Consider the following 19357-nt stretch of genomic DNA (forward strand, 5'->3'; position numbering starts at 1 on the left):
ATGTTTATGAACTGGCGATATCCCTTAGGAATACTTGAGGCAATTATGGACCTTGTCAATTATTACAGGCTATTAGGACGGTTCAAACAGTATATCAGAAGAAATTAGAATGATATCAGCACTAACGAAATGAACAAAAATATTTGTTCTGGAGCGTTTCAGTTTTAACACATTCTCATATTGAAAATATGAGATCACTTCAGCATTTTACAACATGCAACTCAATAAGTTTTATTAAATATATTTTAGCTTAGTGTCTATGTTTTGTTTTATATTGTCCTATATTACCCTTATTAAGTTAGAGTTTCCAAGCGTTTCCTATGATTTTCAAACATATGATAAGGCATGTTAAATGACAAAAAACCTTCGCATGAATTCGTCATTGTATCATGAAATGACATCTTTGCAGATTACGTCTGAACATACCTAAAACTTTATTTTCGTATATAATAATTGTCAACATTCCAAACAACCGATATTAAAAAATGTTTGAAATAACTTTCTCATTCATATCACAAAACGGCTTTTCCGTAAAATGTGAATTGTTGACAAAAACAGATTTTCCACCTTTTTCCGTGTCCAACCTGAAAGTTATTGTTCCTATCATACGGAATTATAAAATTCTATTTTGATTGTGCACATCAATCGTAAGTACCGATGTTGTTTATTTTAGAAATTGAGAAAGCATAACAAATAAAAAGAAAGGCAACTCTGCCTCGATAAAGAAGGGCTGAAGAAAAGCGTGAATAAATCGAAAATAGGCTAGAGCTGATGTCGAGTATAACTTATTATTACAACATCAATAAAAACTTAAAGTATAAGAACATTTTTTTTCCAAAAAGAATAGATTCTCTGAATAACCTTTAGTTTATGTCTTTTCACTAAGGTCATGGTCGTTAGAGTCACATTGATGTTACACACATATCTGTAATAAAACAGAAATTTGTATCAGTTGTAGCTATATGTAAATATTAATTTAGGAGTTTAATGTGATTTCCCAAACAACTAGAGGATGGGACAGATATATTTATAATCTATATCCGTCTGTCACAGTAATTTAGGAGTTTAATGTGATTTCCCAAACAACTAGAGGATGGGACAGATATATTTATAATCTATATCCGTCTGTCACAGTAATTTTGTTTACACAGTATTCATGTATTTAATGCAGGTGTCAAACCTTGTAAGATTCTTGACATATATTGGATATTATGATATTTAATTTTTGTTTCTGTATACTTTCGTCCGGTTCCTGTCTGTTATTTGATCTTTTGAATTTCTGATTTTACTGTGTACAAGACATACTGTATATTAAAACAATGACTATTTTTCTTTCTTGTATGTACTTTTAGTTGAGTTTGCTAACATTACAGCAATGAGATGATTAGAATTTCCGCTTTTTCCACGATCGTCTTTTTTTTTCTCGAATATTGTAAATTGGTATTGTTTTACACAAAACATTGTTCTAAACTGCTCTTCTGACGTGTGTTACTCTCCAAAATAATAACAACTCACAGTCGTAAAGTTTAACTTAAAATACAACATCAATAACGTACTAAGATCTAATGATAATAAATGAATTATTACAACTTTATAACCTAATACATAACTAGATGGTAATGGGATATCAAAGGCCCATCTAGCTTTTATGTATTTATTACTAATATTTGATGAAAAATAAATTCGGATCAGCGAACACAGATGTGGCAAATTTAGCACAGTATCCCAAGGGTGAAAGTGTTGAAAATAAATCTATATCTCAGATCAGTGTAAGAAATAATTCATGATTTCTGGATAAGTTGTTTAAATCGATGTTAACCCGAACTTAGACTAATGGAATCAATGTTTGTATGCATCTTTTTATTATTCATCTATATTAAATTGGATCATCAGAAAAGAAAAAAAATGACAAGTATGTGTCGTGTCGACAACTTGTATATCTTTTATTTATTGTTGACTGAATAAACCATAAACAGTATTAAACGGAAAGAGAGCATATGGTTGACAATGTGGGGTCTGCTGAATCGCCTATTACTACCGACATGCTACAATAAATACTTAATTAAGTTTAGATCAACACAAAATTAAATGAATACAAGTAGTCAAAGCGAATAAACAAAATATCGAAATACACGGTTCAAATCAGACACGTCTGACTGATAGGATGGTGAACACCCGCGGGGACCTTTTGTTCACCAACAGTGCCACCGAACCAGAGGACTTAAAATATAAACTGCAAAGTTCGGTAATGTCCTTTTAAGGAACTACATGTAGTTATGAAAACAAATTAAGCGCGGTTATATATTGCTATATTCTATAAGATGGAGCATATGAACAATTTCATTAGATATACAATTTGATTAGATAAATGTTTAATACTGTAAATTTTATAAAATGTGACATGGCTAACGTCATTGGGACATTTTTAGGAACAAAAAAAGTCACTAGAAGCTCCTAATACCACACTTGTGCATAACGTGCTGTATTTAGTCCAAAAAAGAAAAGATCTACGTACATTTTTGTGATAATTTGTTGTAGTATTTACATCTTTTATATTTAACAAGGATTTTAAAGAGCTGAAAAATCGGTGAAGATCTTCATGCTCGATTAATAAAAGTAAAGTGGGTTCATTTTTTAGAATTAAGCATTTGAAAATTTTGCAAGCAAATGATTTCTCTCTATTATACATAAGTTATGACTTAGTGGTTTTATATACATATATAAATTCCGATGAACAAACAAGAATTTCAGTAACATTTTTTAAAAATAACATTTCTATGTGTACTTAATGACTTTAAAAAGAATACTGGGATGACAGGGCAGACATATGCTATGAATAGCATAAGATTCATAAAGTTCAAAATATGACAATATGGCTGAACATGAGCAGCGTACATCCATGTGCTTCATGCAAATACAGTAATGCTGTATCATGTAAATGTGGATCATAGGAATAATTTGGACAGTTCAATTGTCCATCTCATAATGCTAATATATTTCGTAATTGCACAAATTTTTCAAGAAAAATTTTAAGCCATATCCTTTTTGCCACATTTATACATGTGTTGATAATCAAACAAGTAATACAAATGTACTTTTCATAAGAAAGTGAAAGTAACATGACCACTATAGAAATCAAATATTTTCTACAATTTCTCCGGATTAAGCCTTAACTGTAATGCTTACGTGATTTAAAAAAAAGTTGGTTGATAACTCGTTCTGCATTCCATTTCTATAGTGCATTGTACTGTACTTTACTCGTAACTTTATATACATATTTAGACCAACTGTATAAATAAATTAATATATATGTTACAATTTTGTTAGTGTATACAAATGCTTAAGAACAGAGCTAGGTATAAAAAAAATGATTCAAGTTGTTATACATACAGACACAGTTCTCTACAATTAATCCTACAGTTGAGGAATGGCTTCCATAAAAGTATTTACCAGAACTAGAATTAATGAGACTACTGACACAACTGCATCTGCGTCATTTTCAGACCTTTAGTAGTAATCGTAATTTCAATACAAAAGTATGTGATAAACGAGCCGATAGTGATTTTAAAATTAAATTTTCTTTTCTTGTGCAGTAATTTACCGGATTCTCCTGCATTTGGTGTTTAACTTTCTCAGTAGATAAGGTATATCAGATCTAGTAGCGGCTGTTCTCACTTCTTAAGACGCCGCCTTAGACAATGGGATTTGGACCAAGGTTATGTTAAAATTAGGTATAAAAAGTTTTATTTCCTATATCAGTATCTTAATGAAAGACATTCTGTTTTTGACAAACATATTAATTATAGATGATGAATTTTCACAATATCTACAAATTGATTTTCAGCAGTACTATTTCAACTTGAACTTTACGCCCCTTCCCACAAAATTCAAGACTTATTTTGAAACTCGTGTCCTAAATTTCCTACTTTTGTATTTGCATTTAATTATATATTTTAATTATTAATTGTTCATATCTTCTGTACTGTTTTGACTATTGAAGTCCCCGATTTCGACAGGTGGCAATCTTTACGTTGTCAATTTGTGTTGAAATATGTCCGAACCAATGAATTGCTACGGTGGTGTTATTAGCCATTCTGCCTTTTTTTTTTACTTTACTTGATTGTAAATCGGATAAATGTTCGGTAACTTTGTAGTGACCCTTATTCGATACTTTTGACCCTTTATGATGTATCCGATGTTATTGCATGACTTGTTTTTGTCAGGTTGTGATATATGACATTCATATATTCGTCATTTGCAAACTGATTTTTTCAACGTGCCATAGTTTTCCTCTCTTCTTTCGTATACCCTGGACCTTGCTTTTTATGAGAAACTCGGCGGCTGTTTCTAAAAACGCAGAGGCTTACTCTACCGATGCACATGGATCATGCTCCCAGTTTTAAGTTGACTACAAGCGGCTCATTGACTTTTGTTACTTTGTATGTAATATTTTAGTCTTTTGTATATTCTTTGTTGTGTGTTTTTCATGTCTGGTTTCTGTCCCTGGATTAAATTCTTTTGATTTCCCCTAGGTTACTCTTGCGTCGACTGTAACTGGCTAGGTTGAGTGAATATTATATAAAATCCTGTTCTTTATTGCCTTTCATTCAAGCAAACTATAATTATCTGACGCTTTTACACATTCTAATATTGGACGTCATTTAATATTTAAGAATCAATACAGGTAAGTGCTGACCGAATTTTTCTTAATATTTAAAAATATCAAAATTGTTTTTTTTTTGTGTTTTTTTATTAATTTCTAATAAATAAACAAAATGCATTAGAAAATTAACGATAACGTCGAAATGATAAGCTAGTTATACTTGTACAAAAATACTTATATTTTTTTTATTATTTTTGTTGATGCATTAAAGGGAAACATGTAGCAATAAAGATCTAATTCAGTACGTATCTTCGTTTGTACATATCTGTACATATTGTATTTTGTGGGGTGCGATATCTGGATAATTAGCAGTCACCCAATTATGTATATATTTATATATCTAAATATATATATGATGTCAACTATTTGAAATGAACCCCTCCGATATATACTATTATTTGTTTCTCCCTTCTCCTTTTAGTGAGTATTAGGATATCCTTAAAATTGGGCAGATTATAAGCAAATTCTTCCAGCTCTATACTTCATCCTATATCTAAAATATTATTCGTTCATATTATCATTCGCTTTTAGACAATACTATTTGATCGACAATAGTGACATTTGTGTCAATTATTCTGTGTGCTGTCAGTATTTTGACATGACATTGTAATTTAAAAAATATGAATTTGTTTTGACTCAAGCTTTACCATTTATGTAATGCTTATTTTAAGCCATACATTTCGTTTGAATTAATGCCTATTCATGTAAATTATTTAAACTGTTACATAGATTTTGTAAGACTATAAGGATATATAACTAAAAATGTATTCGGGAAAAAAATCCATTAAAAAACCTGTGAAGTAAAAAGGGTTCAGTAAAGGGTAAAATGTGTGCAAATTGCAGTGTACTGATAAGTCTAAATGCATAAAACCATAGTAATTCTGATGCTGAAATCAGGACATTAGATATATCCTTTGTACTATCAGTAAACAAGAATAGAATTACGTCTTTTAGATCATGGAATTAAACAAAGTTGAAGAGGAGAGAAAATTCTTAGAAGATTCGGAGAGCTCAACCGTTTCCTCTAGAGAGCAATGGGGAAACAAATTACAGAGTATTCTAACGTTGCTTGGTTACATCGTATCAGTCGGCAACCTTTGGCGATTTCCATACATGTGTTTAAAAAATGGCGGAGGTAAGTACGTCTAGCTAAAAAAAATAATAAGAAAACGGAAAATTTAACCTTTCCCTACCCTTTAGCTAAAAGATTAACATATACTACATGTACAAGTAATGGGAAACTATACAGTATAATTATGACATATTCCCTCCATTTTTGTGCATATTGGTAAGATCTAATCAGCATATCGCGACACATGTGAATTGATTACTTTTATCTCTGATGGTATGATGTTGAATGAAACGCTTTAAACAACCCTAATAGATTCATTTTACTTGACAAAGTTTTAATGTAAAAAATAGTGTTTTATTCATCTGACATCTAATATATTAGTCAGCATTTAAAATCATGTGAAAATTGAATGATCATATCCAGTTCAATTGTGCAGCTAAAGGAAATATCCGACATTCTACAGTGGTGGTCTCTTGATAGGGTGCTTTTTTCGAATCCAGGAGGTTGTAAATTTGATCCAAGGTCGCATAAAAAAAGACTTAAGAATTGGTATGCACTGCCAAATTGCTAAACCATACGTTTGTATTAGATGTAGGAGGGCTACATTGTAGGAGACAGATTGATATGTCTGTTTTGAAATGTCATTAAATAGATTGTTGAATAAGCTTGCAAATGGTTTTGGGCGGATTACTTTCAAATGTAATCGATTACATCATGATTAATATGTATTTGAAATGTAATCGATTACACATATGATTACTTCGGTTATAGTATACATAATTTCATATGATTACTTCAGATATTTCCACATAAATATTAAGATAATGTCTTCATTCCTTTAGCATAGGTAATGTTATGATAAATTTAGAAAAATAATGTGTTTGATTTTAAAGCAAACGAAACTGAAAACTGACTTAATTTTATAGAAGGATTAAATAATGGGTCAAATATCCCTAAGTGTGAAAACAAGGTAAAAAATAAACAATGTTTTGAAAATCGTATCCTTTTCGAATAAATTAATGAAAGACAGTTGATAAATCCGTCGGATTTTGTCTGGAAGAGTAATCGTAGGGAACCAAGGTACTAGCGGTAATCAAAGAGTAATCAAGGGAACCAAGGTTATAGTGGTAATCAAAAGAATGTAATCCAGGAACAAAGACCAGACATGGAAAACAGACATACACAACAAAGAACATAAAATAACAAAGCTAAAATCATACATACAAAATAAGAACAGCAAATGAGCCACTCGGACTACACTAAAAACTGGGAGCATGGACCAGGTGCACCGGTAGGGTAAGCGTCCTCAGCTTTAAAGAATGTAATCCAGGGACAATGACCAGACATGGAAAACATACATACACGTCAAATAACATAAAGTAACTAAAATCATACATACAAAGTAACAAAAGCAAATGAGCAACTCGGACTCCACTAAAAAACGGAAGCATGTACCAGGTGCACCGGTATGGTAAGTGTCATATGCTTTTCTAGAAACATCCGCCGAGTTGTTCATAAAAAGTCCGGGGTAGACAAATCAGGAAAAAATGTGCATTATAAACAATATTTTCTAACAGAATACAAACAACGTGTCTTTATAGACTGTAAAACGTCCACTGTATAGATCATATCTAAATTTGAATAATGAATAAGTGAACAATTGCCATGTTAAAAAGATAAAATTGAAAACAATTAAAACATGAATAAAACGTAAACAAAATAAACAATATGGGCCCTTTTGTTTATTTTGTTTATTTATATTTTATTTGTATGTAGTTCCCGATTAACTTTTAAACGATGGCTATTATTCACGTATTCATTATTCGTCTTTACGCTTAATTTTAGCAACTTCACAACATTATATGACAACTGTTTTTTTATAAGAGTAATCAAAGGAACTAAGAATCTACCGAAATCAAAAGAATGTAATCCTAGGACAAGGACTAGATATGGAACACAGACACACACAACAAAGAAAATGATATTAAAAAAATGATACTTACAAAAAGGGAAATTGGTCCATTTCGTATACAGTTCTGAGTTTTTGAGCAAACCATAATTTCAAAATTCATGATCAATCTATTTATTTTCATATCTATTTAAGTACCTGTCCACATAAAATTGATGCGATTCATGGTGAAGAAAAACTCACACAACAAACGATGCTTTTTCAGTCTCCATATGCTATACTTTCACAAATCGATATCGATAATCATTTCTGCATTCAAATCTGCACTTTTTACAAAATCATACATTCATTTCCCACTAAAATCAACCATATCAAACCAAATCAACAAACATAACTCTTGGCAAAGTGCCAATTTCGTAGACAATCTACATAATTTTAATCTCAAAAGCGCAACAACCTAATGAAAAAATAAGACTGGTTATGTGATCAGTAACCGTTCCTGAACAAATAATGAAACTAAATTCGTCGGGGTTTTTACGTGTATGAATCAACTTGTGTCTGATTTTAAGAAAGATTACTATTTAGGTGCAACAACCGAATGAAAAAAAAAATACTAAAACTTGTTATGTAGTTTGTAACTGTCTCGAAATAAGAAATAAAAGTGAATTTCTGTTTTTGACATGCACGACTTCCCCCTAACTGATATCGTAAAAAATTGGTACATAAGAAAGCAGGTACTCGAATTCCTGAATTTACAATAAGTAAACATTACCAACGATTCGGTTCATATTTTACATCACGTGTAAAGTTTTACATGTAGAGAACTACGTACAAGTATTACACTTGTACCTTCAAGTTCCCATATAAATATAATGCAAATACCGATATGACATTCATATTTTATAAAAAAAAATGGTTTAGTAGAGCATAAATATAATTCATATATTTTACATAATACTATCTCTTTTCAGGGGCATTTTTAATACCATGTATATTGAGTGGGATATTTTTAGTTTATCCTATCTTTCTTTTGGAAGTCTCGGTCGGACAATTTACTTCTAAAGCTATACACAAATGCTGGGAGGCTTGTCCCCTACTTAAAGGTATATTGCAAAAAAGCCATTTACAATATTTTGCGATATCGTATGTATCAATATGCGTGAGTGTAACAGAAATGAATCATTAAAAACAGTCCCATTTGATCATTCAAACTGATCTACGATTACTCATCGGTCACAAAAGGATTGGTAATCGATATACAGTATAAGCTCTGTTACAGGAACACAAGTCGAACACATTCCCAAAAAGTTCGATCAATAGCTATCTTAATTACAAAAAAAACCCAAACAAACAAACAAACAAAAGAAAAGAAAAATAAACTGATATCTGCTTAAAACAAAGCCTCAAAACATCGATCACCTTTTACTCATTAAAATGATCGATCACTTCTACTCATCAAATAAATCAAGGAAATTTTTAGAGAGTTTGATTTCTTTTTGTTCAATTAACAAAGTTGTTAAATCGATTTACTTTGAATTGTAATTGACATGAGATGAATAATTGGTTAATTGATTAAAATATGAATTATGTCAGGTGATTACGATTCCGTTCCTGTACGGTGTTTTTCAGGCAGATGTGATACTTCTTACAAACATCGATAAAGGAAGGCTGTTTTTTTCTAAATTATTTTTTCAAAAACATTTCAAGTATCACATTAATTTATATATGCATAGTATTAAGCGAGAAAACAACGATCACTTTTTGATTTTAAATCTGCAAACAAATACTCGAATAAAATTAACAGAATATCCAGAGCAAAATGCAAAAAAAAGTAAATTCTTTTGTGTTTCAGGACAATATTTCATAAGTCACTGATGCGTATGAAAATGTAAATCGTAATATAATAGTTTAACATGTGTCTGCATGAGTTTTGAATAAAGGTTGGTCATAGACTAGAATGCATCTTATTTGAATCATCAAATCAAGAAAAGGAGTGCAAGAGAATAAAAAAATAAATGAAAGCATTAAACAGTGTTTGAGACAAAGGAAGACGAAAGGAATACAATATTTAAAATGGATGAAGTAGAAAGTTGATTTTTGAGAAAACATCCAATATGAGTTAAATATTGTATCATTCGAAGAAACGCTGACAAAGGTATATTTATCTTAATTAAGCACTCGTGAAACCACCTATATACGTTAGTGAGTACTAATTTTATTTCAGGAATAGGCTTTGGAATGTTGAGTGCTATGTGTTTATGTGGATATTACGTCATGATAGTCACGTGGACGATGTACTTTATTGGTTCATCCTTTACCTCACCATTACAGTGGACGTCATGTGATAACTGGTGGAACACAGACAGTTGTCATGCCAACGGAGGTACATCCGGGGATTCTGCTAATTTGACATCACGTTTGCAATCAAGCAACACCAGTGCAGTTATACATTTTACCTCAAGTACCGAAGAATTTTTTGAGTATGAAATATTCTGAATATTCGATGTTTTGTTCACAATGTTGTTGCCATCTATAATGAAAATGAACGAATGAAGAATGAATTAAAACGTTTGCTGGCACAGATATAGAGATATTAAATTTGGTATACCTGTTGCAGCTGAAAAAAAATGTGCCTATAAATTTCACAGAAGATTTCGGTAGTGATGTGATGACCATGACAGAAAACTCATGTCAATCACGGCACATCCGCATGATTGATTTTAGCAAGACTAATGAAACCCCTTCGGCGGTATTAAGGTAGCATCACTCTCATATAAAACATTTGTGATAGAAGGTGCATGGTTCCATATGTAGAAAAACAAGTAACGATTAATTATGTATAAGTATTGTGTACTTTAAAATACATAAAAAAAGAAATCCTAATCTCAAAACAAAACAATCAAGAAGGGCGTTGATAAATGAATATAAAACCATAACATGCTTATAAGGTTATAAGGGAAAATCATTGTAAGAATCATGTGTTATTAATACAAAATGAATTAATAAAAAAAAACAACACAAATTTGATAGTCCTTTCACCCAGAGTATGCATGTCAAATGCTAATGCACCACCATGATTTTGAAGGTAGACTTTAAAAAACAATGCTTTATTCACTACCCTATTCTTACAGAAATAGACACTTGACTATGTAGTATAAAAAAACAATCTTAAATTGAACGTTGTCTGCATCTATACTTTAACCCCACCGCTTGTTTTGTGACTGTCCCAAGTCCGGAATACAGGCCGATCAGTTAGTGTTTTCGTTCTTAACAATCGGTCGGTATTCCAGTGAGACCAGATTTGTGTTCCTCTGCTTCCTGGCCTATTCCTTTACTCTAATAAGGCTTATTTTATAGCTGATCTGGTCCAAATAAGGAATATTGTTTAGTAGATCATTTAATTTTAGTTTCCGCTATATAGAAGACGTATTATCGCTAAACAATCCTAGTTTCGGGGATTTTATACATTGCATCTACCACAAAGAACTTGAGATAAAGGAAACTAAAGACACTGTGAAGTCAGCCTCTATCTTGACCCACACTTCGATATCGATGGTAAAGGAAAAATATAGACCAAACTATACGACAAACACAATGACTTTTCATTCCGTATTGTCAACTTTCCTTTCATTTGTCACAACATCCCTTCAGCACCTGTGTATGGAGTTTTCATATCACAACTCATACTCATAAATACGCCAACTTTTAGTATTGCGCTAGACTTCTTACAATTACAACATCTGGAACAGTGTTATGTTGCTACAAGATTGTAGTGATCACTACAGAAGTTTTATGGTCGTCATCATGAACTCCAGGATCATTACGGTGTATGCAAACTGATTTCTTCAGCGTGTCATAGTTTTCCTTTCCTTATTTCGTCTACCCAGGACTTAACTTTTTATGAGCAACTCGGCGGGTGTTTCTAGAATAGCAGAGGAGGCTTACCATATCGGTACACCTGATCCATGTTTCCAGTTTTTAGTGGAGTCCGAGTTGCACATCTACTCTAGTTAATTTGTATGTATTGTTCTAATTTATTTGTGTTCTTTGTGTTCTGTATGTTTCCAAGTCTGGTCTTTGTCCCTTGAGTACACTCTTTTAAATCCCTTGATTACTCTTTCACAAATTTTTTCATCAAAGGGCAAAACAGAAATTTCACTAGAACAAATCTACTTATTCCTCATTGAATGATATGCATTTTTTTCCCACTTGAACCGGCCATATAAGTTTTTGAAGGTACAAATTTGCCTCAAACCTCTTTGTAATGAAATAATGAAAACACTGTCCAAGTCTGTATCTTGACACCTTCAGTTTACTTTGATATTGCTGGAGTATAAAGAATCATCTAGTTCGCTGTACCTATTTATAAAACATGCTTTTGTGCCAGCTGCAGCATGTTCAGTTTAGTCAGGCTCGACTCCTCATTCTCTGAAAACCCTCAGGTGGACGTAAGCTGACATGTTTCATACCTGGATGGCTGACTTCTTGACATAGTAAACCTATTCTATATTCATCTATTCTCGTTATATACCCTGATAATATTTGACACACACACACACACACACACACACACACACACACACACACTGGTATAAATGAAAGACATTTATTTTACATTTCAGACACAAAGTTTGCAGTTAAGTTCTGGGATAGACAACCTTGGTGGATTTAACGTTCCTTTGTTACTCTGTCTCGCTGGTTCTTGGTTCATCATCTTTTTATGTATCATGAAAGGCGTAGAAACCATAGGAAAGGTAAGGTGTATCTAATCATGTAACTTAAGTATATATGGTAAAATGTGTGGTTACTGTTATGAAAAGAGGTAATGTTACTGAGAGGCGTAAGGAGTAGACATACACCCAGAAAGAACTGAAATAAATACACGAAAAGCAAAATATACAACACCGAAAACTAAAAAGAAAACACAAAACCAAAACTAACAGTAAGAACCCAGTCAAAACCGAGGTCAACTCAAATTCCCGATACGAAGGTTATTTTAATCCACGAATCGACCTTAACGATGTGTTTACACTTGTTGAAGACCTTTAGGGGAACTCCGAAAGCATTAATTGTTTTGTATTTAGGTGATACGCTGATCTTGTTGAAGACCTTTAGAGGAACTCTCAAATTATTACTTGTTTTGTCTTTAGGTGATACGCTGATCTTGTTGAAGACCTTTGGGGGATCTCTGAAAGTATTAATTGTTTCGTTTTTATGTTTTACGCTGATGTAACTCTGAAAGTATTCATTGTTTTGTATTTAGGTGATACGCTGATGTATATGTTTCGTTCCCTTTTTAGGTTGTTTATGTGACGGCTACTCTGCCTATATTGTTGATTGTTATCTTACTTATTCGGAGTCTATTAGAGCCAGGAGCGGTAAATGGTGTCATGTTTTTAGTGAAACCAGATTTGAAAAAAGCTTAAAGATGTAAATGTAAGTGATTGAGTTAGTATTCATTGCGCTGCTTTAATGAATTTAATATCTTGACTTGCAAACTGTTATATTCATGATAATGCTTTTCTGCGTATTTTAAATAGGTATGGATAGAAGCAGCCATACAAATGCTGTACTCATCTAGTGTTCTATGGGGACCACTTATAACCATTCAAGGTTTCAACAAATTTAAGAACAACTGTGTCCGGTACGATGTATTTATTCATGTCATTTTAAATCTTACTGACACTATTTGACTTTCTTTGAAGTCTTAATTCTAAAGCAAATGTTTGTAACAAGGAGGGCACCCGATGCTAAACAGAGAAACATTTACTATTGAATGAATTTATAATCAAGTGGATAGAACTTAATAACACGAGGTCATGATTAAGACATGTACGAAGCGGGAAACAGCAACCAAAACAAAAAATAAATAAATAAGTAAAAAAAAAAAAGCAATTAAAAAAATAGAAAAGGAAACAAACACTTAGACGAATAAGCAAACAAGTAAAATAATGATAAAAGAAAAAAATGACATTTACTAAACAGAAGATGACAGAAGATTATCTAAACCACCTTTATTCCAGGGACGCTATATTGGTTTTATGCTTGGGAGAGGGAACAAGTTTATTATCCGGATTCCTGGTGTTTTCTGTTCTTGGTTCAATGGCCCATGCTTATGGTCTGCCGTTACAAGATATTGCTAAATCAGGTATATAATCAGTTCTTAGTATCTGTTATTGGACACGTGTATAATTCATTATACAGTCGAAAGGGCTTTATCAAAATAGAAACAAATAGTCAAGAGAAATATTCAAAGGGACAGTCCGTATGAAATAGCAATATCAAGGCAAACGCCACCACTATGGTCCTGACTTGGAACATTTCCGATGTATATTATGTGTTCAGTAAAGCTTTATATCGCCTCAATTAAAGTTTAATTGTTATCGGCATATTACAATATGAACAATCAGCATAAAAGAGAAATCAAGGGAACCAAGATTCTAATGGAAATCAATAGAATGTAATCCAGACAAAGACCAGACATGGAAAACAGACAAACACCACAAAAAACATAAAGTAACTTAAATAATACATACAAAATTACAAAAGTAAAGGAGCAATTCGGATTACACTAAAAACTGGATGCATGAACCAGTTTCACCGGTAGTGCAAGCGTCCTCAGTTTTTCTAGAAACATCTAAAATTGTCATCTGGTCATATCACCAAAGAAGATAAAATGAGTAAGTGATGAATGTCAAATTCAAAAGATAAAGAGGAACTAAATACATGTAAAGTAGAAATAAAAGAAAGGAGACACCAAACAGTAAAATAAAGAAGATGCCTTCAAAATAGGTCTTAAAATCTGTGCAATATTATTTATTATCAACAACGTATATTTATTAACATGGGTTGTTTGCAGGTCCAGGTCTGGCGTTTATTGTATATCCTGAGGCAGTATCTAGATTACCAATACCGAACCTCTGGGCAGTCCTTTTCTTCCTCATGATCTATACTCTGGCATTAGATTCAACAGTAATACGTTTTTACTATTTAAGTAATAAAAATGGTTCTGAATAAAGGCCGATATTTCCTGTAGTTGTTATATCCTATAACTCCCATATACTGTATGAACATAAAAATAATATCCAGCCATCGAATGTGATGAGTTCTCAATTTATGACAACTGTTCAAAATATCTAATACCTAATATTAAAAATTAAATTAAAAAAAAAATTAAATTGAGTTCATCAAAAATTATGTCATGCATTAAAATAATTTATTTGTACAATCGACTTAATTTGGGCGGTTATCTGTAAAATGCCAATATTCGTGGTAGTATTAGAAAATATTCAAAAATGAAACCAAAATCTTATACGTTTTTTGAATTGTATGTTTAATCTAAATATATTTAAACAGTTTGGAACGTTTGAACCAATCATTACAGCCGTTACCGACAGTTTCACACTAGCCAGAAAACATAGGATAAAAGCAACATTTCTTATTTTGTTCATCATGTTTTTATGTTCTATTCCTTTTACTACCAAGGTGAGTGCAATAACAAATTTATATAGAGAGAAAACAAAACTTTAATATGATATTTGACGTCATCAATTTCGTAATTACAATTTATCAATATACAGATTGACAAGAATGGCTGAAATTATAAACGATGAATCTATCTAACCTTCTTATCTCTTGTCTTACACCTGTACTTGTGTATACATACTGTAAAAGACAATTGTTTATACCGTTATCAAATATATGAACCAGTTGAAAAAATGTTCTGGCCATTGAATACGGAAGACCTTTTTCAGTTTTTTATTCATTGGGTTAGTATTTTTTGCGTATTTTTTCTTTTCATGTATGGAAAAACATATAAAAAGTATCATGCTCAATCATGTATTACGATTAATCAAGACGACCAAGATTATAGTTATTTATTTCAAATTTACATAGTTATAGTTACATTTACCTTTTGTTAAAGCTTTAAAGGTTTAAGCCTAATTAGGTAATTTTGTAATATCAGTAATACATACCTTCTAACACCAACGTGTAATTTCTCTATTAGTAATACATACCTTCTAACATTAACATGTAATTTCTCTATCAATCATACATACCTTCTATCATCAACATGCAATTTCTCTATCAGTAATACATACCTTCTAACATCAACATATAATTTCTCTATCAGTCATACATACCTTCTAACATCAACATGTAATTTCTCTATCAGTAATACATACCTTCTAATATTAACATGTAATTTTTCTATATTTTCTAATTTTCAGGCGGGATTTTTTTTGTTCCAGCTAGTTGATTGGTATATTGTATCAATTTGTTTTCCATTGTTTGGAATAATTGAATGCCTAATATTTGGATGGATTTATGGTAAATATAATCTATCTTATGACAATTTATACAAAGTCTTTCTTCAAGCAGCACATCACTTATATAAAGGTTTCTGAATAAATAATATACATATACAGCAGAGCATTTAAAGATATTAAATTCAGGTATACTTTATAACTATAAACTTTTTTACATATATAATTAAAAACATTAATTTCTGTATGATTTTGCAAGACCACACAAAATAATTCACCGTGTATAAGGGAAGACGTGTTAACGTTGTTCTAATGCTACATATATCTACATGCAACAGTGTAATATTCGAAATAATTAAAAAAAACAAAACAAAAGAAAAAAAACAAAAAAACAAAAAAACAAAAAAAAACGAAACAAAACAAAACGAAAAAAAAACAACAAAACAAAAACAAAACAAACACAATAAAAATAAACAAACAAACAAACAAACAAATACACGAACGAAAGGAAAGGAAAGAAAACAAAACAAGAAAAAAGATACTATATAACATATAGCTTGAAACAGAAGATTGGAGATTGTACAGTTGATAAATATAAAATGTTATTCTTCATGTATATTTCAGGTGCTGATCGCTTCTCTAGGGATATTGAGCTGATGACAGATAAACATCTTCCAGTGTTTTTAAGATTTTGTTGGTGCATCATAACTCCTATTGGAATGTTTGTAAGTTAATACATTAATGAATATTTGTTGAATTATAAAACCAAAAACCGGTTATTACGTTAAATAACCTGAGGAACATGATAGATTAAAAATAAATAAGCAAACAGTTATTCAATCTAATGAAAACTAGCTCTAGTAATTTGCCTTCCACATTCCCGCGTTCATACCAAATTGTAACAAAACTTGACAAAAAAAAAGTATATTCACATCTGCCTTGATTGTTGTTACTTGTTCTGTTTAATTCATCTCAAAAGATTATTCCGAAGCCATAGATTTTCTTAAATGCCTGGTTGCCTGAAATAACTTAGTCGTAGTAAATGGCATCTAGGCTGTTTATGATTTAAAGTAACGTAAGAGAACAGTAATTGTTACTTGTATAATTGTTTTATTTGAATAATCATCTTTAGATGCATTTTTCGGTTTTTTGTCCGAATATACTATGTACAAACCCCGTTACAAACCCCTTTGGTTATACTAGAATGAAACACGTTTAATATTGATGTAGGATCGAGTACACTCTGCCTATACACGTAATTTAAACCAACTAGATATTGATGTGGTTTTTATAACCGACATCCTACAGTAGTCACATATATCAGCCATTCTTTCTTTGAAGGTGTAAAAATTGTATCAATTAATATTAACCACCGTCCTGTGGTTGTTATCAGCCCACGTCCCCCTTCTAAACTTGCGGATAATGTTGCTGATTTTGTTTCTGTAAGGTGGGTTAGTTTGATGGGTGTAAACTTGGCCTTTCTAAATCAAAGCAAAGTGATGCCCTAAATTATTTTGAACGCATTAAATATTTTGAATAATTTAGACAGACCATTAAAATACAAAATAAGCAAATATAAAGCATCGAACCATTGTTTTATTGTAGTAATCAGTCAACCCTCTTTTGTTTCCAGGTATTATTGGTATCAGTTATGTTGTTATATGAACCTCCGTCCTATGGTGACTATCAATATCCAACAGCAGCGACGGCATGTGGATTTGTTATTGCTCTGATACCTGTCATCCCTATACCTGTTGTAGCCATTAACGAAATCAGAAAAGCAGAAGGATACACATTCATGGAGGTTATTACTAATATATATTTAAGAAAGCACAATAATTTGTTGCCTGACTGTTTAGTGGATGACTGTCATTGGCAATCATACCACATCACCTATCTTTATACATTGATACGAACATACACATACACAAGAAAAAACGGCTCCCGTAGTCACCTTTACAAAAGCAAAGGTAACATTGTTTGAACAGTAAAACGGAGATGTAAAGATTTGAGGCGGTCAAGAGCTGCAAGTGTTAGTGATACACACATATTAAATTCAATAAAAATTGATAAATTATTTATAACGGTAGGTATAATTTCATCAAACTGGAAGACACTAAATTTTACATGAAGGTAAACTACCTTACCTTAATAGGAAGCAGCAGAGTAATACTTGTGATACAATGTTAGAACAGATATATCTGACCAAATGCGGAAGATATTTAAATGTGAGAATGAATGAATTATTCACAATTGCTCAGGTAAAGTTATCTCTTATAAGAGGCCTATAACTAACACTACATAACTATAGGAAATACATTGAACCGTGTAAATGTGATTGTCAATGCCATAGCTGGTAACATGTTTTTTAACTGTGTTACAGAAATTAAGGAACGCATCCAAACCTTCGAGACACTGGCGACCAAGTAGTGATAAATTAAAGCTAAATTACAGGGTAGATAATAAATTTTACCATGACAAATCTGTGTTTGATATAATAAAGATTAATCTACTTGGCAAAAGATGACCAACTGTCTTATAATAAACTTTTGTTTTGTATGAACAATAAAATATCATCTGCATTTAGTTTATTTACAGGTAGTATTTTCACTATTGTTACACTGTCAATTGAGATAATCGATTGTGAACAGGTTGTTTTAAGAGACACCTTCGATTTCTTTTTCGATGTAGATTTACTATGATTGCCGTAAAATTAACAAAATTTGTTCACTATCATTCACTTCCTCTATTTAGACCAGACGCAGAACTTGTCATATACTATCAATCTACTTACAAACATGTCTTTATTTGACAGTTCAATGAGAGAGATTTGAAAATATGAAAAATATTCTTTGCCTCAAATTTCTACCAAATATTATGATATAATCATATGCTGTGCAATTTACAAGTAGAAAATGCCTACGAAATGTTGCCAAGGTATATTTTGTGTGTTCTTTATCATACGCAAAAAAAATCTTAACCACCTTCTTCACGATCATTGTAGGTATAACTTGGTCATGTTAATAAAGTTTATCAAAATACAAACAAACAAATGACAAGTGATTAGACATCTTTATGTTTTTACTCAATAAAAAATAGCTTGTCAATCTTTAATTACCTACAAAAATGTAAAAACAATGTTTTAGGTACTTTTTGTGTGTTCTTTATCGTACGCATTCAAAGTCCATGGAATTTGTAACCTCTTCAATACTTTTGTAATTTTTGTGGAAAGGATCAAATGCCAATTTAATTAAATATGTTAACTATAGTTCGTATCGGATACAAAACACTGCAACACAGCCTTATCACCAGGAAAGAATATGAGTCTATCACTTATTTCGCTAAAGTAGCATTGTTACTACAAATTGTAAACATATGTGTACAAGGCACAGCATGGAAAGGCCACTAAGTACCCCAAGGAACTGAAAACCCCACAAAAATCAGAT

General features: G+C 31.5%; 1 protein-coding gene and 1 long non-coding RNA gene across 2 annotated transcripts; one reads left to right on the forward strand and one right to left on the reverse strand.

The window, feature by feature from the left end:
• Positions 1-260: 260 nt before the first annotated feature.
• LOC148608587 (uncharacterized) lies at positions 261-3480 on the reverse strand. The gene is made up of 3 exons (XR_015914937.1): positions 3391-3480; positions 3187-3287; positions 261-925 (listed from the first exon to the last, which is right to left on the reverse strand). It is a non-coding gene; the product is annotated as an uncharacterized LOC148608587 (long non-coding RNA).
• A 1867-nt stretch (positions 3481-5347) lies between these two features.
• LOC148608588 (sodium- and chloride-dependent glycine transporter 1-like) lies at positions 5348-18493 on the forward strand. The gene is made up of 14 exons (XM_088543604.1): positions 5348-5367; positions 5618-5798; positions 8616-8747; positions 9869-10134; positions 12267-12398; positions 12945-13022; positions 13185-13288; positions 13668-13792; positions 14504-14616; positions 15001-15129; positions 15876-15975; positions 16536-16636; positions 17545-17715; positions 18295-18493. The coding sequence occupies exons 1-14, from the start codon at positions 5356-5358 to the stop codon at positions 18436-18438; spliced, it is 1788 nt and encodes a 595-aa protein (XP_088399730.1). The 5' UTR covers positions 5348-5355; the 3' UTR covers positions 18439-18493.
• The last annotated feature ends 864 nt before the right edge of the window (positions 18494-19357 follow it).

The sequence above is a fragment of the Perna viridis genome, chromosome 9, assembly GCF_037379345.1.
Source record: "Perna viridis isolate PV_CMFRI_1.1 ecotype Kerala chromosome 9, ASM3737934v1, whole genome shotgun sequence".
NCBI classification, from domain to species: Eukaryota; Metazoa; Mollusca; class Bivalvia; order Mytilida; family Mytilidae; genus Perna; species Perna viridis.

Coding starts and splice junctions, on each gene's coding strand:
- LOC148608588 (XM_088543604.1), top strand. Junction 13,023..13,184: donor GTCTATTAGAGCCAGGAGCG/GTAAATGGTGTC, acceptor TATTTTAAATAG/GTATGGATAGAAGCAGCCAT. Junction 13,289..13,667: donor TTTAAGAACAACTGTGTCCG/GTACGATGTATT, acceptor CCTTTATTCCAG/GGACGCTATATTGGTTTTAT.